At 36.2% G+C, this 22,308-nt stretch overlaps 1 protein-coding gene across 2 annotated transcripts in view; it reads right to left on the reverse strand.

The window, feature by feature from the left end:
- Positions 1 to 22,308, reverse strand: part of LOC147626619 (MADS-box transcription factor 23-like) — a 92,076-nt gene that overhangs the window by 54,277 nt on the left and 15,491 nt on the right. The window contains exons 2-5 of one of the 2 annotated variants that reach the window (XM_086816966.1): positions 9,515 to 9,572; positions 2,161 to 2,222; positions 1,938 to 2,037; positions 1,773 to 1,814 (exon numbers count right to left, since the gene is read on the reverse strand). In XM_086816966.1, the coding sequence (XP_086673092.1) occupies positions 1,773 to 1,814; positions 1,938 to 2,037; positions 2,161 to 2,222; positions 9,515 to 9,572 (262 nt within the window). Of the gene's footprint in view, positions 1 to 1,772; positions 1,815 to 1,937; positions 2,038 to 2,160; positions 2,223 to 9,514; positions 9,594 to 22,308 lie in introns of both variants that reach the window. The other variant, XM_086816965.1, reaches the window with a different exon arrangement.

Raw genomic sequence — 22,308 nt, forward strand, 5'->3', positions numbered from 1 at the left:
TTGTACCTAATCCCTCACCGTACCACTTTACCATGGCACTCATGGCATGGTGAGTTCAAGGCACACTATCACTGGCCTCTTTCCCTAATTGCCAAGGTACCCTCACCACATATCTGGCTTTCTAGTTATGCAAGAATCAAATGAAAGCCTAGAAATTGATGAGAGTGTAGATCACTTACAAATGGAACGTATAGATGCATGCCAATCAATCAATACAAGATTTTAATGGTGATGATGATGATTGCAAAGGGGAGATTCAAAAGCATGTCTTCCCATATACAACTTCAATCACTTGCCCTCCACAATTCTCAAAACATGTGCCTCTTCTCATAAGAGCATATGGCATGCCTTATATCACTTGCATCAAACATGATCAATGGTATACATATTCATCCCATAAGCTCATATGAAACCATACCATGATTCATACATGTCATGTGACATATCATAGCATGGAAATGGTTATGAATGGCATCGAAAACTTTCCAATGACATGTAGTAGTGCATATAAGGATCTCAATGCCATAGATTGATCCATATAAACCTTCAATTACCAAGAAATGATGAAAATGGATGAAAATTACCCAAATATTGCTTAGTGTTCTCCTTATGCTTCAATTGAAGACATATGATTGTCTTAATTGGCATGATATAGCTCTCCATACAAGTGAATAGCATGAGTAATTATCCAATTGCATGCAATCAAGGTTCCTATTATGAAAACCCCAAATTGATAAATAACCTTCTATCGAGCACCCTCACGGGTAGAAATCCTCAACGAAGGTTACCAAAGCTAGTCTCATTGTGAAGCTTATTACCTCCCAAGTCAAAGCCCTAAGATATGGCAAGTTGTTAACTAGAGATTTAAGCCTTGTATCACTCAAAAATCAAGCAAGAAATAAGAGGAAAGGGGAAAAACATCTTTGGATTAGCATTAATCTTGATGAGCAAACTTTTCCCAATTTTGGTCCTGGGATTTCAAATTAGGAGTGATTTCCTCAAAATTTGGTCCTTAGCAAATGCACGGCCCTAAAAGCTTAGAAAATGAATCAAGCAGATTAAATTCACCCAATCAAGATCACCATGTCCCTCTTCTTGATCAAGAAAATAAAAAAATCCAAGAATTTCTCAAATTTTCTTGAAACCAAGAAGCAAGTGGATCAAAAACTAAGCTCTTATACCAATGAAAGAAAAGAGCTTCTAGATTAGCCTTGGATTAACCTAATTATCTTAGATTAGGATGATTAGCCTAGGTTTAGAGAGAGAAGAGAGCAATTGACTTATATTATGTTGGTTATCAATAAAAGGTACCCCAAATATAGCCTATTTGACATATATACATGACCACCCCTTTCACATTATCATAAGTGTTGTCCATGGACATGATCCATTGGACCTTGGGTCCATTATTCATTATATAAGACCATTTCACTTTATTACAAATATAGGCCTTAAAACTTTAATGTTGTTATATTTTGTAGACTCTTATTATGCCTGTTATTTTGTTGTAAATATGGTGGCTATTATTATGTCTATTATAATAGTATACAATTAATACTAACTTGTTTCTATTATAGATTTATTCATCATGAAAATTTTATTTGCCAAATTTATAATTTTATTTAAACAAAAAAAATGTTTAAATATTAAATAAAACATATCAGAGATTGAAAATGATATTCGTCATCTCATTATTATTTATAAATCTTACCCAAAACATATCAGAGATTAAAAATGATATTCGTCATCTCATTATTATTTATAAATCTTACCCTTTCACAAAGTTCTTGAGCTTCATCTTGTAATAGTTGCACCTACATCATGAAACATAGAAAAAATTTAACGTTAAGAAAATAATGATATTTTTACCATATTGAATAATATTTTCACATACCATTCAAAGATAAAACTTGTAATAAAATGTAAACAACACTTACCATTCTTTCTCTTATCTTGTTAAGTGCAATAACCATTCTATTTTCAATATCTTCAATCTCACGAAGATTCAAGGGCATGAGACTCTCACCCAACATGTAGCTGTAAAAGTTTTTAGAGGAGGTGTCACATGATTTTAAGAAAAGTGTCACATGCAAAATTATACGCAATGTATATCCAAAGTTTTAGCACTATTGAGTAAACTTTCAGATGTACTAAGAGTACCTTTGTAGATTCTTTAAGTGGTCTATTTTCTCCCTTGTTGTAAGAGCTTTGCACCTCCAATACTATTTAAACAACCATTACAAATAAATGAAGATAAAAAAGTTATTTAAACAAGAAAGGAAAAAAAAATATTGTGTGACTTTAGATATGTAAACATAGTTCTTAATGATCTACTACATGTTAAAAACAAGAGGGTTTCTTAATGGTGGACAAACAAATTAAGAAATAAGGGTAGATTAACACTCACATAGAGTAACTCACACAAAGTGTTGATTAGCAACAATAAGAATAATGAGACTAGCCATAATGAATACAACTAAGCACTATGAGTAACTCATAAAGACAAGAGAACTTCATTGAGAAAGGAAGCAAATTTTTTTTACAAAATCTAACCAAAGTTCACATGGTTTAGACCTAAGAGGAGTCCACACTCGTGTAGGAGAGAAACACCATAGCAAAGAAATATTGAAAGCTTCATTTGATTAGTAAAATAATTATATCCTTGGTTAGATCCCATAGTTGGTATTTATACTTCCTACCTTTATATACTACCACATATTGATGCACCCCATACTTGGGCCCATACTTGGGCAACTCCCCCAAGCCCATGGCCTTGACCCTACTATTATAGATGGTCCATAAGAACTTTCTTATAAACCATCCCCACCTACAGGTTTCATCTATGAAACCTTGCATCGATTAGATAATCCACATGGGTAGGATCTCCAATCATAAGTACTTGGGTACCAATCATCCAAATGTGAATGAATGAATGTCATATTTAATCCAATTGTGAGAGCATCATTATACTTTTCAAGCATGGTTGTAAATGATCTCTAATAGCTATAACCTTCATCATTTTCCTTGAAAACAACCCAAAACTTACTCTCCAAGAAAGTACATCAAGTTTGCTATCTTAGCAATGCAAGTATCTTCATTCTCAAGTGGTATGAATCTCTCTAACAATGATTTTTAGGAATTGCTAGCAAGTTGAATCAATGTTGTTCCCCTACATTTACCTCACCAAATGCATTCAAAATTTTCTCACATGACCTTCTAAAAGTATGGTAGGATTCCATGATGCTTCTTCACTAGGTAAACCCTTCTATTTGATGAGGTATTCCACAATGTGTAGCACCCTTTCTCTAGTACCCTCATAAGTGGGCTATTTCTTGTACAATACTTAATCTAATATTAAATGCATAAAGTTCATTCACAATTGAGACAACCATGTTGATAGTTTCATCCTTAGTCTTGCATGACTTGAAGTGTTCTTTATGCCACTTCTCACCACATTTATAGCAAAGACCTTTGTTCCTCAACTCATTGTTGTGGTCACTATCAAAAGTTCCTGTATTTTCCTATGTTGGTAAGATCAATGCTAATAAAGACATTATAAAGCCCTTTGGCAACCAATACAATGGGTAGTTAGTTCCCTTAATCTTATTCCTAATGGTGGAAAGCATCCTAAATACATGGTTCAAACCATTTTATTTTGCAATTAATGAATCTATAACACAAAATGCAAATATCCCAACCTACAAGTATTGGTGGCAATGCCCATTTAATGAATTGATAGTGAAGAGACATGCAAATTGTATGAAAATGACACAATGTATTGTAGAAATGTCACTAGCAAGGATGCAAAAGTAGATAACAATGATGACAATGATACCAAAGAAGTTAAATGATGAGATCGAACATGTAATGTCGATGATGACAAAGAAGTGATGATGAGACAACCTTTTTATACTTATGGAATATGCACACCATGTTGGAACAAAAAATTTATGTCATTACACTACTTGAAACCTAAAATTGAATAAAGACAATTCAAATGACACTCCCCTAGGATGTTTGTTGAAACATTATAGCATGCAAACAGGTCATGAAATCTGACAAAAACGGCTTGAAAGTTTTGAAAATCATGGTACTTTATCAACCAATAAATTTATTAACTTATATGGTATACCTTCTCCACCTTAAATGATAGCTCAATCTAAGACAATTAGAAGAGCGTCTTTAGAAGAAGGTGATAATGAGAGAAAATGAGAAAGGTGAGAGACAAAAACACCTACTCAAAGGATAGCTCGATCTAAGACAATCAAAAGAGAATCTTGAGAAGGTAAGATCCAAGAGCACTTACTCTAATATCAACTATTATGCAATGCCCAATCATCATGTGAATCTAATTCCCTATTTTTAGCACTTGGTGCTAATGAATTAGCTATAGTCATGCTTGACTCTTTCTTCTTCTCCATCTCAAACCTTTTTTTCTACATTAATTAATATAACAAGTTGGATTTTGACAATAGTTGAATTTTCCTTTCTTCTTAGGATTATCACCCGGGCCATCCTTGCCAGAAGACTAGGTTGATTCCTACTTTAGCTTATAACCACCTTGAGAGAAGGCTTTACCTTTACCTTTACCTTTTTATACGCACTCCTATACTAATTTTCTTTTATCGATATTTATCTTCTTACAACAATACTGCAACCAACTCATCAAACATAGGGGAATTTGGGTTACCCTTTATCATAAGAAGATTTGTGGATGAAAAATCTTGGTGTGAATTTGATAAACCCTTCACCAATCAACTGTCTTCATCAATATATGCAAGATTCTCTCTCAGTTCTTTAATACTTGTGAGAAGCTCATATATCAAGTCTCCTTTATTAATATTATCGCACTCTAAGTGCATGCTTGCGTAAGAAGGCTAGCTGGCAGGCGTGGCTCATTACGCGCCTAGTAAAGGAAAGCAAGCACATCCCCCAACCTACTTGGTAGCTTTACATCAGTAAATATAAGGAGTAATGGTTGATTTCATGAAAATTTCAAGGAATGTATGTGCATATGTTAGTCGTAACCTCTTTGGGGATGCCCATTATTTTACTTTGGGATATTGTATTCTTGCATGCTCCCTTTTATATCATCTACAAAGATTAATGTGTTTAATCAAGCTGTGTGAGTTATTATGCTGTCTGCCAAAATAAATGTGCTTAATCAAGCTATGTGCACTAGTCTGATATGGTCATGATTAATGTGTTTAATCAGATGTGTGCACTGACTATTACTATTTTGGATGTAGGCGAAGAATGAGTGGTGGATTATGTGTTAATTGTGAGTGAAACATGTGTTGGACCACTATGAGATATTTTGGAAGACATGTGAACACCTTTTATGGTTTCATATTTAGGCATCTATATTTTGGTAAGGCTAAGGTCTTATACCTTTGTACATACCGAATAGTATTTTATACTTTTGGTAGGGCCAATACTTTATATTAATACTTACTTTTGGTAAGCCCAATACTTTATATTAATGCTTACTATCTTTTTGTAGAGCTTGCACACTCATAAACTTAAAAGCACTTACTTGTGCTTTATTTTTGGAATTATCGTTTTGAAAATTAAGCACTTTCTCTAATACATGTAAATAAAGAAAAGCTCTTGCTTGTGCTCCGCTTTTGAAATTATCTTTTTGGAAAGTAAGCGCTTTTTCTAATACATATAAATAAAGATAAGTACTTGCTTGTGCTCTGTTTTTATAATTATCTTTTTGGGAAGTAAGCACTTTTCCTAATATATATAAATATGGGAGACTCGTTACAAGGATCACACTCTAATGAGGAGGGGATTCAATCCACTCTTTTGTTGACGATGACTCCATTCTGCATGTTTTTCTTTGTTTGTTTAATTTGGTTTATTAAGGTTTATGCAAATATAGGTTCTACTATAATTTTTGTGTTGAGAAATTAGAGTCTCCTTCTCTAAGTGTCTTAGAGGTCATGATAGTGGTATCAGAGATTTGGCGACCACTTAAGGAGAAAGACTTTTGAAGAAAAAGTTAAAAAAAATCGAGGTTTATGCAATTTATTTGGTGCAAGGAAGGTCAAAGGTTTAATTTTTATAATATCTAAAGCTTTAAAAAATCAAGGAGGAATATATCGAAAGAGGAAAGGCCTTCAAAAAGCTACAACAAGGGTACAAGTACTTGGAGAAAGAGAGGACATCATCAAAGATCCAAAGGATAAAGAGAAGAAGGCTATAAAAACATCTGGACATCATTAAGGATAAAGCGAAGAAGGCTATAAAAACATCTGGACATCATTAAGGATAAAGCGAAGAAGGCTATAAAACCATCTGGACATCATTAAGGATAAAGCAAAGAAGGCTATAAAACCTCTAGGCAAAAAAGCTTGGATGGTTTATGGGAATCTTATGAGCCGTTAGATTAAGATCAAGATCAAGAACTAGGGTGCAATACCAACGTTTTAAGAACAACTTCTACAAAACCCAAAAACCACCTCTTTTTTTTGCAAAACCACTTTCTTCAATTCTTAAATCCTTAATAATCAAGCCATATGGATGTGATTTACTAGTAGGGCAAGGGCTTCAACCTCCTCCTAGTCTTGGATTCTAGAGTCAATTTCCATAATCGAGGGCCATAATAACTTTTTATTGATTTTTCAAAAAATAAGAAGAAGAAGAAGAAGAAGAAGAAGAGATGAATCACAAAATTCACCCTCCTATGCTACGTGGGGTTCTACATTTTTAAAAAAAATTTAAAAAAATTGCTTTAAAAAATAAAATAAAAATAAAAAAAATGCACCGACTGCCTGCTGAAATTCTCGTCGCCGCCAATTAATTAATTTTCCCCTCATCCACCTGGTGATCACCCACTGGCAGCATTACATCACCTCATGCGAATGGCATGCCATCTCCATTGTCTATGTAAGCGCTACGCGCTACTGCCATACGCTTTCTTATAAAGCTTTTGGTAAATCTTAATTAAGCTTTAAACCTAAAAACGCTTTACTATTCTTTTGTTAGAAAAGCACTTGATATTAAAAGCTTTCTATTGCAAGCTTGGTGTCCTCTATTATTCAAAGCTTACCAATCCAGTTTTCCAAGATTTTACCTCCCCTTCACACTTGGTGACAAAAACAAGAAGAGATAAAATCTAAGTTTAAAGGCTTCCAACGATCCAAGTCTTAGAGTTGAAAACAAATAAAATTTTACATTATTTTAAGCAAAAATTTCCCCCCCCCCAAAAAAAAAATTGCCCCCCCTCCCCCCCCCAAAAAAAACATGTTTTAAATTAGTGATATATGTGCCCAAATGAAATTGGAGTGTAATATGATACAAAATAGAAGATTATCAATGGCCTAATCAGATATTTAAACCCTTAAAGATTAATATTAACACTTCTTTATGCATTAATTGTACACTCTATTTGTCGGTAAAGGTTTGCTATAAAACAAAGAGTACATTGAAGATTTGAATAGGTTAGAGAGCAAATCAAGCTATAAGAGTTGACGTGATCATGGATCAATGATAGCTAAATATTCTTATATCTTCAATTGCATCATAAAAAGTGTCTTATACTAGTCGTCATTGATCTCATCTCTAATCAACATAGATCTAAAAATCTCTCCCGATTCATGTTTGTTCTGCTCTGGATGCTTGATGTTATCTGATGTAGATGATCTCCTTGATGTTATCTGATGTAGATGATCTCCTTGATCTTGTGGGATTATGGGGGTTCCTAAAATCTTCAAGAGAAGCCCTCCAATCACTTAACTTGAGATTACTAGAGTGAATGGGTAAAAGAGGAAATTTTCAGATCAACAAAGTCATTAATACTTAATGACATGTACTAGTTAGACACGTCGTAGAGTGCATAGATATTTAAGGGATAGTGGTAGGTTCTCATACCAACAAATTAGAATTAGAAATTTTGGAGTAATAGGGTCGATAGTAGTGGGCAAGGTTCAATACTTGAACATAATCATGAAAATTTAATTAACACTAATGAAAAGATAATGACATGCTAGAGAGTTGATCTAACACAAACACAATCCTCATGTACACATGCCCTTATCATCTCTCTTGATTCTAGGTATACCTCCCCCTGATCTTCTTATTGATTAAATGCACATCATGTGCATGCCCACTTGAAGTAGGTGTCTTCATCCTAGGAATCTACCATCCATGTTGAATACCTTTCTAGGTTTACATTGCTTCCTAACATTTACTAGTTTGATTTCTCACATAAACTTAGCAACACTTCTATCTCTAAGGTGTATCCTCTCCTTCATCACTTATTTTCTAACACTACCCCTTAACTATTGAATTCCTATTAGCATACATGTATTGGTTCTACACTCTTACTCATTTTATAAAGTGGTCCACCTCACTTTGAATCTTGGCTACAATTTTGACTTTGACTTGAGTCTTCACACTATTAGGTCGAAAAAGGGTTACAAGTATGGGTGAGACTCATGCTCTCAATACGCCCTTTTAAAAGGGCATATATGAATCCTAACTTCCTTTCTAGGAAGTAATAATATCCTTTTCCTTCTCTTTAGTCTTATCATGTCTACTTCAACTCAAAGTCCATGCTAGGAGTCTTATCATGCCTAGTGGGAACACCTTCCTAGGTTTATAATTTACTAGTGTATTTTCTCATAACCTTAGCAACACTTCTATCTCTAAGGTGCATACACCCCCTCATTTCAAAATACCCTTGATCACTTACTTTCTAACAAAATAGTCATATCTCCTCTAGTGTCTATTGACTATCTTAAAGAAAACAAAACAAGTGTGCAAAGACTTCTAGCTCTAGGGTTTTTATCGTTAATATACACACATAACTCAAGAACTTAAAACTTATTGGTTGAAAATTTTATACAGCATTTTGTATATAATATTAAACTCGTTGGTAGAGTAGCTAGTACTTTTCTAGTTGTTTTTACTACAAAATATCAACCAAGCATAAGCTAAGGTTCCATTTCAAAGTTGGGGAAATTTTGTGAAATGTATATGGACATTTTCACCAAACCAAAAGGCATAATAACATACTTCAAATTCAAACTTGGAATTATTGAGATCAAAGAAATGAGTTAATGTTATTCATGTAAGATGTTTATAGTATTCAGACATGGAAATATTAATGTTATTCATATAAGATGTTTATAGTATTGAGACATGGAAATATTACGTAATATGATAACTAAAATCCATATAGCAAGATGAGTTTTAAATTGTTCACAATTTTAGAATCATTTTAGATAGAATACACAAAGTTAAATATTTCTTAAAAATTATTAGCCTTCAATATCCAAATGAGAACACATGAAATCATATAAATAAATTTAAGCATCAATGATTAAAATTTATATAAATACAAAGATAGAAAAAAAACTAAAAATTTTACAAAACTAATACACAGTTTATTTCTAATGGATGAATACAAATTTAAAGATATAGAGGAAAAATTAGAAAATAGATGAGACAAATTATTATGTATTTTTATTGGAAATATAAGTGTTATCATCTTAGTTTTACCTACCTCGACATCCTGAAGAAGACACTCTTTGGAGTGTTTTTTGTCTGCATGCTCTCGATATCTCTCCACACCATTCGGCACACTAGAGATATTATAAAGAAATAAATCATTATGTTATGATCTAGTCGTGATTTAAAAAGAATAATTTAACTAATCTAACAACTTTAGATTTCTTAAAACAAAGGAAAATCCTAATTTAAATATTTAATAGTTTTGAAAAGAGCATGAAATCTTTTCTAATGGTACTTCATTTTGAGTGCTAAGACTTGTACTATATTTTTAAAAAAAAGTGTTCAAGTATATGAATAATGTAGAAATTTGCAACCTTAATATTCTTACTGTGTAGGGGTAAAAGCATGCATAAACACCTATGATTCAAGATAGAAAATTTTACATAAATGGAAAGTCCATGTTGTTTTTTAAACTTCACAACAAAAAACCAAGGTTGATCTAGATTCCATGTGAATCTACTGACAAAGCTTCATAATATCAACCTAATCATCACATAATACAAACAAAAACAAGTATGAAATTTCACCCATGTCATCAATGCACAAGTATATGTATAGTGTATACAAAAAGATATGGCACTTTTGTAAACAAATCTTATTTGATAAGCATCAAAAACCATTAACATGGTACCTCAATGAAAAATTATATTTCTTTGGATAAAAAGAGTTGATATAAGCCAATTTAACACAACTTAGACAAATACTTTAAAAGACATTCCATTAAGTGCATACATAGACAAAGAAGTCTCCCTTTGCGGTTGCGAGTTGATATAAGCCAATTTAACACAACTTAGACAAATACTTTAAAAGACATTCGATTAAGTGCATGCATAGACAAAGAAGTCTCCCTTTGAGGTTGCATATGGTTGTCTAATTATTAACTTGACGACCCGAGCTCTCAAAACTCCCACAAGGAATTATGGTGTAGACCAGGTTAAAGCAACTTGTTGAATTAGCAGAGGCTAAAAAACCAAATGTGGTGGTGTATGTTAATCCCATTTCATCATCAGGATAGCACTTTCAAAAAAGAGATTCTATTTTTTTGAAGACCATGAATCAAAGGCTTAGACATCGTAGGGAAGTTGCTTCCAAACTAGCTCCAAAGAGGAACGACCCATTGACTACGATTTTATTAAGAAGCTCAGTGATGTAGTTTTTAAGCTAGAACTACCAAGCCATTGGAGGATGCATCTAGTCTTTCATTCAAGAAACTTTGTAGAGTATCACATAGCACTCTATTGAATGAGGATAAACTTGAGTTGGTGGATGACAAAGGCTTACATGAGGTCATACTACCGAAGAATGTTGTTTTACACTAGTACAAGTGGGGTTCTAGTAAAACATAGCTCTAGCATCTCCTCAAGTTTTAAAGGGCTACCTAATCTAATAGTCACTTAGGTTTTATGAGGAAGAGTTCACAAGATCTTTCCCATTGTTGAGAGCTTATCAAAAGGCCAAGGAGCTGAGGACATCTATAATGCATGTACGAGAGAATGTGACACCTATGCATGACACACTCATACATCGGATAGCAACTCACATGCAAAGTTTGACACTCCACATAACATGTGGCACTACCTTGTGGTAGTGGGGAAGTGGAAATCAGGTACATGTGGCCAAGAGAACTACTTTTGGCTAACTAGGAGCATTGGTGCATATAAATACATGGACCCATAGCTAAACCATCATATTCATCTTCTTTTCTCTCAATGTTGGACTTCACATAGCATTTATATGTAGATGATGAGTGTATAATAGGTCGTAAAGTTCAGATTACATCTTGTACTTGAGTTTAGTTTGTACTAGTTCTTTCGTTTGCATTATATAGAGTAGTATTTTAGGACTCTTATGTGTGCTATATTTCTACAAATATAGATGAAGAATTTAAGGAGGGGCTAAGGATAGGGGATAATATTAGAGTAATGAGAACAACATGAATTATTGTAATGATCATAAAAATGCAATTTGCCCTCAAGGATGTCCACATCCCTTTGAAGTTTGCACGCTGTAGTCTACCACACTTGCTCCATGTAAACACTCAAGTGTGTCATCTTTGGGACATGTAGGTAGTCTTTTTCTACTTTCTTTTCCTTACCTTGTAAGATGTAGTTTATGGTAATATAAATAATGAATATTCACCCATCGGAGAATGCTGTGAGTTTTGTAAGTGTAGACAAAGGCTACAAATTCAATTCATAACTATTGAATTTCTTTTTGTGTGCAATGAAATTTCCCTACTTCCATTTTGTGAATAAATGTAGAGATAATGACATTATATTTCTGATTTATTCACTTAGGCTCACCTCAATAAACATCCATACGTACTTTTCAATGCTCAATAATGAGGTTTTGATCTTCATGGTTATTAATCTTTTTTTTATATCTACAAATATGATTATTGATCTTTACAATGAATTACAAAACTATGTCACATAGTATTTTGGTCAAATATAGAAACTACATTAGGTAAGAATTCTCATTGAGATGACTTCAATTTCAAATTTCATCTAAAACATGCAAGGAAAAATAAGTAAAAATAAGATAATAATCTTGATGGTGTAAAGAAAATGTAAATATTATTTTGACCATGCAATAATGGTCTCAAGAACATCTTCTTGCAAGATAAGATGAGATTTTCCGTGTTGATTTCTATAGCTCACACACTTTTGTCTAATGTCCTACATATTATTATAGAAGTGTTTACTTATTGTTAATGTTTCAAGGTCAAATTAACTATGGACAAAATATTTCCTATGATAATGATAATACATCCTTCTTTTTAGACTTACGTCAATAATATCATGATTTTCAGTAACCCCTTAATTCTATGTCCAAGATTATGATTCTTAATGAATGCATGACATCATGAGTATTACACATTACATTTTGATTGACTTAATTTTATGAGTTTAAAATCACAACTTATAATATTACCATTCTATTGAAGAGATACAATTTTTACATGCACATCACATCATTTTGTACCCTAGTTCTTATAGCTCATGTGCCTTTTTCCAATGTATTACATATTTGCAGTGACGTGTTTTCGTCAAGGTTAGTGCTCCAAGACCAAAGAAATGATGATATGCTATATATTCTTATACAAGTGTTTTTCTTATAGTTAGTGTTGCAAGAACAAAGTTTAAATGACTGCATGACATCATGAGAATAGCTCATCACATTTTCATCTACTTAAGCTTTGTAGCTTACAATCTCAACTACCCCCCATAGATTCTTCCTCATGAGCAAATACATGGTTTTTGCTTGCCATGTATGGAATTGTTCCCCCATTGAATTTAGCTACTTGTGCAATGCTCATGATGATAATGTGAAGGATTCCTTACCTCTTGATCCAATTCAAGATTTAAGGGTAGCGTCTACCCTTTTACAACTCCAATTTGGTGTTTAATGATGATTACAACAAGTTTACAACAAGCATGGATATACCAAAAATTTCATAAAGCCAAGGATAGTTGGTTTTGTACTGGATGGTTGGGACATCAAACCAACTTCAAATTGCAATCTAAAGTGATAGAGATCTATATCACATACCCAATGGTAACTTGGAACCATCAATTGCATCAAATTTTAGTGATTAATGTTAATTAATCACTAATTAGTGAGATTAATCTCCTGTTTTGTGTGCAAAAAATAAAGTGTATGGGGAGGCTAGATTTGATGCCTTGGAGTTCATATGAGCTCAAATCCTTTTAAGGGAATCAATATCACTTATTCTAGTAGTAGCGGATCAAGCCCAAAAACATAAGATTTGACCAAATAATGAATGCTTAATCTCTGTTTTACGAAAGTCACTTGCAAATTTGATCTAGAGCTTGATATAGCTTCTCCTTAACGAATTTCAAAATTCTAAGGACACCAGCATGTTAAGCACACCCAAAAGCCCCTTGGGCTAGCTCCAATGGTTCCAATTCAAGGTCATGATGGCGATTTTGTAAATTTTTTCAAAAACATGACACCAGCAAATCGATGTTTCTTGGCTGCATTCGTCGGCGGTTTGAGCTTTTGAGGTACCACGCCTAGGTGCCAAGATGTTGGAAAGAGGGTGTGTGAATTTTGTAGGCAATGGAGCTGTGTGGAGGGAGAGATCTAAGCTCCACTGAGTGTGGGTACTTCAGAAAGTGAAAAATGGCTTATAAGGCTATTAGCACCTAATTAGTAATGAAGAAGGTGGTTAGGCTTAAAACAATAGCTCAATGCTAAGCTAGGCTCTGATACCAAGTGTTGAATTTTAAGCAATGTGATAGGCTATGGTGGATCAAATGCAAGAATCAACATGATTAGTAAGCAATTAGAAAGTGATTAAAGTAAGATTAGTGCACAATTAATCTAATAGCATAATGTAGGCATGGATACTCAAAAACTAGTAAATTCTCATTAGGCCAATGTCTCAATTTATAGCTTTTACATCCACAAGGTGCCAAGCACCCATTCCCCACCACTGATTTCTCCTTTATTTGTGCCACCTCCCCTACCCTAGTAGATTCTTCTCACCTTTTCACTACTACCCACTCAATTATTGACTCCCTTTTACAATCTCTAGCTAAGGGCTTGTTCCCGCACACACCATTCACTTGCATATTTCAACAAATGGGCCATGTGAACCATGATGTAGACCTAAATCTAAATGGGTTCACCCAATCCAAGCCGTAAATTACGGGACTCATCTTTGAACTCTGGCCATCCATCCTCATGTGAGCCTAAGCCAGTGAGTCAACCGGAGTCATCATCATTCCATCGGTTGAATGATGGTTCACATGCCATGTCATTAACCCAGCAATGGATTGATATCAAAACATATGGTGAATATGAGGTAAATAGGAAAGTGCCTCAATACCTTTTGTAAATTTTTTGCACCCTATAAATCCATCCTGTAACGATCCTCTCCACAAATGGGACATTGCATGACATCGGCAAAGGCACCCCTAAATAGTACACAATCATTACAACATGCATGAATTTGAGTGTAATCCATACCAATCTTGGAAAGTATTTTTTGAGCATCACTTTTTCTTTCGGGCATAAAATTGTTTGTTGGGATCATCTTCTTTAATAATCGGAATAGGTTATTCACACTATTTTTTCTCCATCCATATATTGTTTGTAAGTTCAAGAATTTCAAGCATGCCCATTAAGTTGAGTACTTTGCACCCTCATACAGTGATGTGTTAGCCTCCTTGTGTAACACATCCTCTCTTTCATGTGTTTCAAAGTTAGGTGTCTCTTCCTCACCCTCGCTTTGAGAAAAGTGAGCAATCATCTCCTCCATAACATCTTGTTCCTCTATCTCATGTGAAGGAGATCCTAGGTCTTCGAAATGTACTAAACATGCTCAACTTTCAAAGTGCTCCTTATGACGCTTGTACTCCTTCCTCAAGTTTCTCCCAATGACAAAATAATAAGGCATATTGTTGTAATACTTGTACATGAATGTCCATGTCCTCCTCATCCTAATGAACCATATTTAAAAATGATACTCAACATTATATATGGCAAACCATGAGTTTACATTTCATCTCATAAGTTTATATACTAACTGAGGAATTGCCTTACATCATCAAGCTGGCTAGTATTGGTTCAAACCATCCCCATTTTTTGATATGCTCGAATGTCACTCGATGTTCACGTACACAAACATTCTTGCATCTTGCATATGATCAAGGGATTCTTCTTTGCAACCACTCTAGACCTCCAATTAATGGTGGTGACCCATCACTACTTGAACTAGTAGAAGACATCTATATTGGGCAAAAAGTATGCAATTAAAAAACTAAATATGAATACATGTACTAAAACTAGCAGTGTCAATTATATATGTATAAGTTCTCTCTCTGGAATTTTTCCATTGTTACTATAGGCAATGTCATAAGTATCATTAAAGCATTGTTAATGTATTTTTAGGAATCAATTTTAATGACGCTTATAGAAACGTAGAGAAAATTAACTTTTTGAACCTATGGCGCCGTCGATGCCTATCTTTCTCTCCCCTAAAAAATTCTCTCCAATCCTTTCCTTAAGTTTCTGCACCACCTCCTCCGCTTCATCAATCTATCTCTCCTCTCATGCACCTAGATTCTTTATATTCCCCTTTCTCTTTCTCTTCATGAGACTCTTTCTCTTTATCACTATATGTCTATGGTGTAAGCTATTGAAGGTATTTTTCTATTATGTTTTATTCTAATGTATTTGTTTAGGGTTCTTCTTCTTCTTCACCTTCCCCTTCTTATTTCTCTTTCTTTTCCTATCCATCACTCTACAAGTTATGGTGTGACCTAATGGTTAGGGTTTGATTCTATTATGCTAAACTTAATGAGAAATAATAAGAAACATAATGTGATTAGGATTAATGCATAGAATACTAACCTTCTTTTGCTTCTTCTCCTTCTCCTTTTTGTGTCTATGCTTAATGTGTATTGATCTTTTGTATGTCTCTTGTGTTTGGTAGGTAGAGTTCAAAAAATGTATTACTAATCACTCTTTTACCTTTTTATGTTATGTAGATCTTGCACTAATCATTTCTTTTAGCTTGATAATATAGAGGTAAGCTCTCTTTTGTATATCTCTTATGTTTGGTAGGTAGAGTTCATTAAATGTGTTACTAATCAATCTTTTACCTTTTTATGTTGTGTAGGTCTTGCACTAATTATCTCTTTTAGGTTGACAATATAGAGGTAAGGTCTCTTTTGTTTTTATTCTTTAATCTTTTAGGGCTTTGTATTACTAATTACTTCCCTTGGTCGGTGCCGAGGTTTAGGGTTAGCTTAGGCTTAACCATGCATGCAAATAGCTTAAGCTTAATGCATAGATTAATCTCTATGCATATTAGAGCTTACTGCATGCATAGAGCCTACTCTATGCATTAAGCTTAATGCATACATTAAGCTCTATGCATAGAGCTTAATCTATGCATTAAGCGCTATGCATAGAGCTTAATACATGCATAGAGCTTAACCTATGCATTTAGCTTAATGCATACATTAAGCTCTATGCATACAGCTTAATCTATGCATTAAGCGCTATGCATAGAGCTTAATACATGCATAGAGCTTAACCTATGCATTAAGCTTAATGCATATTAGAGCTTAATGCATGCACTAAGCTTAATGCATAGAGCTTAAACTAGGCATTAAGCTTGATGCATACATTTAATCTCTATGCATGAATAGAGTTTAATCCATAGATTGAGCTTAATGTATAGATTAATCTTAATGCATGTATTAAGCTTAATCCATAAATTAAGATCAATACATAGATTAAGCTTAATCTATGCATTGGGCAAGGAGGCCAGCAACAGTGGGGTAGACACCAGCAAAGAAAAAGATCTGTAATTGAAAAATGAGCAGCTAAAGTAAGAATTAGTGGTCTTTGGAAAGGAGGTTCACCATCTTTAAGGGGGGAGACAAAAAGAAGCCAGTCGCACAGTGAGAAAGGAAAAGAAAGGAAATTTTTTATGGAAAGGTTCATCAATGGACCTGATCCATGATGAAGAGTTGAAAGAATATGCATGGGTAGCTACAAAGAAACTAGAGGAAAAGTAAAACGATAAGGCCGTGCCAAATTTCAAATTAAAGAGTTAGAGACACTCATCGAAGAATTTAAAGAGTAGCAGAAATAAGAAGGAAAGACAATAAATGCTCTAAAAAAGGAGGTAGAGGTAGCTACGCCTGCAAGGGTGACAAGAGGAAAAGGGGGGGAAATGACAGTGAGCTGAAGGTCACCTTGACAACATCCCACACTGACCTTAGGAATAGATAAGATCAAATGGATGCCATGATAAGGGTACATGTAGAGGAAATGCGAGCAAACGAAAAAATGATAGAAGACTTCCAAAGCTAGGCAAAAAGGAAAAAAAAGAGAAAAAGATCACCTGCAGAGAAAAGAATCCAAGAAGAAATGGGCCAAAGAAGCATGGGCGTCTGGAAGGAGATTCCTCTTAAATGTATGCAAAATTTAATCTAGGCACATTCCATGAGACCTTCTAACTTCAATGAAATTGCAAAATTCATGAACCAGTTAGAAACGCCTAAGATAGAGAGACAAGGACAAAGCAGCCCCTAGGCAGAAGCATCAAGATAGGAAAGAAACCCCTCCCCCGGATCTAGAGCAATGCATGGAAGAAACGGCCTCTTATGACTCGTGGATCCGAGTAAGGAGGCAACAAGTCATTGGAAGAGAGACCCTACTAATTCCCGTCGCCAACAAAGTCACCAAGAAAAAAGGGGAAGGGGAGTGCCGAAGACTGAACCTACATGCATACCACCCTATGGGTGGAAATGGAGTCGAGGCGGGAAAAGAAGGCCCAGGGAAGTTGAGTAGACCATCTTCGAAGAAGATATCATTAGACTAGAGCAATCAAAGCCCTAGGTCTTCACACTAGGCATGGGTATGGACACAATGAAGAGGGCAAGGCAAAGGTATCCAGAGGAACGACCCATTCATGTGCAATTTCAATAGGCCGATGAGAGGACGGGCACACGGCATGCCTGGGTAAGCAGCACAGGAAGATGGCTTACGAGCCAAGATATGCCCAGGATCACCCTATAAAGGTGGTTGGAATAGGCCATAAGACATCTGGACTGGAGGATCTGAACTTAGAGGTGATACACATTTTTTTGGGCAACATGCCCTCAGGGATATCCACATCTCTTTGCACAATGTACACTACCACTTAATCCTTGTAGAGGAACACAAGTGTATCTTTGGGACATGGAGGCAATCTTTTTCCACTTTCTTCTGCTTGCCTTGTAAGTTTGTCACGTGCATCCCACACCTGGATGCCACGTGGACATATCTAAATAGAAGGTGCAAGACCTGAAGTGGAAATTGGTCCCGTGTGAGCCCCCAGTCAGAGACAAGTCACCTAGGGTTACACTCTAAGCATCAAAGGTCAAGTGTAAAAGTCTTGTACATGGTCTTGGCCAGGTGCACATTGTCCTACCTTGTTGTTTAACTTGTAGCCAAGTACTAGGCACCTAGTGTCATCAATGCCATGGACAATTCTCTGGTGCTGATCTAGAAGAGGTAGCCAAATAAAGACTATGAACCAGATAAGAACCAGAAACTGGAGCAAGGAGGGCTGTTTGGTAGTATTGTGCTTGGAGCATAGCATGGAAGAGGCTGTCAGCGCCAGAATGGACTGACGGCTGCATGAAGGATGACATCAGAGTGGTGTCGACCGGCGGCTGGCAAGCGCTCCAAAGGACAAGGCGGCAGTGGGCGACTAATGATCGAAGAAGACCACCAGTCGGATAGTGTTTAAGGCAGTTATTGCCCAGTCAGGCAGCGCTGAAGTGTTTTATGGTTGTGGAACTGGCCGAGCAATCGGCCAGTTGGCCAAGCCTTAGAGAGGGCCTATAAAAGGGGGCCATGTGCTCATTATTAGAACCATTCAATCCTCTAGGGATTGGGTCAGTAGGAGTCCCATAGGGGGACATCATTTTGGGTGTTATCACCTTTTCTTCAAGGTAGCCTAGGGCTATAGTGTTTAGGGTTGAAAGAAGACTCTTAGAGCTTCCGCATGTTACATTGGTATCAGAGCATCAGGCTCAGCAAAGCTAAACACTAAATCAGTCCCATATGATGGTGTATAGGTCTAAGGTATAGGAAAGTACACGGATACGAAGCCCAAGGCAAGGAACATAGAATGGGAAGAGCTCCTAGGAGGTTTTTTTTGGTGGTGTTCCACGAAGCCAGAGGGGATGGCAGTCCTGTGAGCCAGATAGGTCCTCGGGCAACGGTCCCAAGGGAGGATTATACTCCAAAGGGTGATGTGAGAGTGCGAGACTCATTTCTCAGGAATGAAGACCAAGAGAGTGTTCAGATTCAGGGCAAGAATGGATTGTGGACTAGATGGAACCAGATGCATAGATCTTAGTCTATGAGACAGAGTAGTTTGGAGATCGGGCCGGGCTTTCAGAGAAAAGGGTTGCCAGGGATGGATGGATGACAGAGGGACTCCAAGAATAGAATGGAATGATGACAGTCATCCAAGAACAGGCTGGAATCCCGTCATCAAGTTTAGTAGAATGGGATGTCATGTGTATGATCAATGCCATGGACAATTATCTAGTGCTGATCCAGAAGAGGCAGCCAGATAAAGACTATGAACCAGATAAGAACCAGAAACTGGAGCAAGGAGTGTTGTTTGGTAGTATTGGTCTTGAAGAACAACATGGAAGAGGCTGTCGGCTGCTGCTAGAATGGACTGACGGTTGCATGAAGGATGACGTCAGAGTTGTGTCCGTTGTAGGCGCTCCAAAGGACAAGGCGACAGTGGTGACTAATGATCAAAGAAAACCACCAGTTGGACAGCGTTTAAGGCAGTTATTGCCCAGTCGGGCAGCGTTGAAGTGTTTTATGGTTGTGGAACTGGCCAGTTGGCCAAGCCTTAGAGGGTCTATAAAAGGGGGCCATGTGCTCATTATTAGAACCATTCAATCCTCTAGGGATTGGGTCAGTAGGAGTCCCATAGGGGGACAAAATTTTGGGTGTTAGCACCTTTTCTTCAAGGTATCCTAGGGCTATAGACAAGTACATCTTTGTACTATAGTAATATATTGAATTTTCCAGCACATCTCTCTCTCTCTCTACTCTCTCTACATTCTTGTGTTTTGCATCAGATGTTTTCCAGTAGTGTTTAGGGCTGAAAGAAGACTCTTAGAGCTTCCGTGTGTTACACGTGGGTCTTAGAGCATATACTTACATGTAAGGGGGCAACTGTTATGAGTCTGATAGAACACTATATTCGTGAGTTTGGGAATTTTCCAACTCCCATTTTTTGAATACTAAAAAGGTGGGACCTGGATAACATGCCTATAAGTTTTTCAAAACCATATCATGTGACCTATTGTTGGAAAGCGCTTGGAAAATGGAATCTAGTGAGCTATAGAGCGCTCAATTTGGAGTAACGATGTTCAAGTTATCATTAATCCAAAGATTTGACCACATGTCCCAAACTTATGGGAAATTCCCATATTCCCCAATATGGTGTTATAGGAAACACTATAAGGTAAGACAAGAAAAGATTGTTTACATGTAAGGGGGCAACTGTTATGAGGCTGATAGGAAACACTATAAGGTAAGACAAGAAAAGATTATTTACATGTAAAAGATTTGCATATAAATAAGGTTGAGGGGATTTCAAATTGGAAATGCCTAAAGCAATGGTTAATAGGCATTAAGTTCAATGTAAAAGGGATGTAGATGGTGTATAAGGGAAGCCTAAAGGCCACAGAAATAGGTGGCCCCTTCTAGGGGGAGTTAAGGAGCCATTGGATAGTGAAAGGGACTTGTCTAGCCATTGAAAGGTCAAGGGACTAAACTTCAAAGTTCATGCATCACCTAGTCCTATATAACCATGTGTCTAGGGTCCATTTGGGATGTGGTTGGGTGGAGAATCAAAGTTCTAGTCTTACAAGTCCTCAAGCTATGATTCAAGGAGCATTACATTAGCCCTTTGGGCTTCCCCAAAAAGGGATTATTATCCCTGAACTAAGAGACTGAGTAGGCCTTAGGCCACCGTAAGGGGCCAAGAAGCCTAGGGCCAAAGCCAATGGCCACCATTGGCTAGGACATGTTATCAATGGACAAGCCTCGAGGGCCTAGGAAGCAAGACGGCCAGCCTTAGAAGGGATAGGGGGTCAAGGAGCATTACAATATGGGGTAGCCCTTTGGGCTACCCCAAAAAGGGATTGTTATCCTTGAACTAAGAGTCTGAGTAGGCCTTATGCCATCCTAAGGGGCCAAGAAGCCCAGGGCCAAAACCAATAGCCACCATTGGCTAGGACATGTTGTCAGTGGGGTGGACAAGCCTCGAAGGCCTAGGAAGCAAGACGGCCAGGCTTAGAAGGGATAGGGGGGCCAAGTTGGCTAGCCCATAAGGTCTTGGCTAGCCCCATCTAGGTAGGCTAGACATCAAGGTAAGCTAACATTGCACAGTCCTAGTAGGCAGTAGCCTGGACAATAATGCAAGAGGCGGCTAGGTCTAGGTGTGTGAAGCGCATCTTGAAAATGCATGATTTTTAGTTGTGGAAGACTTTTCAACATGCCGACACCTATAAGAGAAAATCGACCAGCATACAAAGGGCTATAAATAGCATAAGCAAGAATCTCATTTCTCATCTTACAAATTCAGAAAGGGTTGCAAGGGCCATGATAGCCAAGGAAAACTCTTGAACCAAGGTGAAGGTTAAAGATCAAGAACTAGAAGATTTTATAGATTTACATAATTCTAATAAAGCAAATACACCATTTATTGTGGGTGCCTAGAGAGGATTTTCGAGACCTAATACTGTGTCAGACTCCCTCTCCCTCTATTTTTACACATATCTCTCTATGTTATGTGTTATCTTTGTCACAAAAGATTCTTGAATTCTATCATTAAAGTATTGATTCTATTTATTAAGCTTTTACATGTTACAAATAGTAGCCTCTTCCTTTGGAATGAAGACTAATACTCAAAATTTGTTATTTCCTTTTGGATCCCATCCTTTACACATAAAAAAAGTGCATTGACACAATAAGATCAAAATGGTAAGAGAAAGGCCTTATTTCTATCCTTATATATATATAGTATGGTGAGGTTTTGTCTGGTTAGTTGCTATGATAGAGAGCAAAGATATTAGATACATTCTTAATCTTCACACACGACTTTGCATAATATGTTTACTGATAATTGAGCTCTTTGTTTTCCTTTTGTGAAAAACCAAAGATTTTCATGGTTATATAAATAATGAATATTCACCTATCTGAGTAAGTTGCGAGTTTTCT

Source organism: Cibotium barometz, chromosome 22 (assembly GCF_041138505.1).
Source record: "Cibotium barometz isolate CiBa-2024 chromosome 22, ASM4113850v1, whole genome shotgun sequence".
Classification (NCBI taxonomy): domain Eukaryota; kingdom Viridiplantae; phylum Streptophyta; class Polypodiopsida; order Cyatheales; family Cibotiaceae; genus Cibotium; species Cibotium barometz.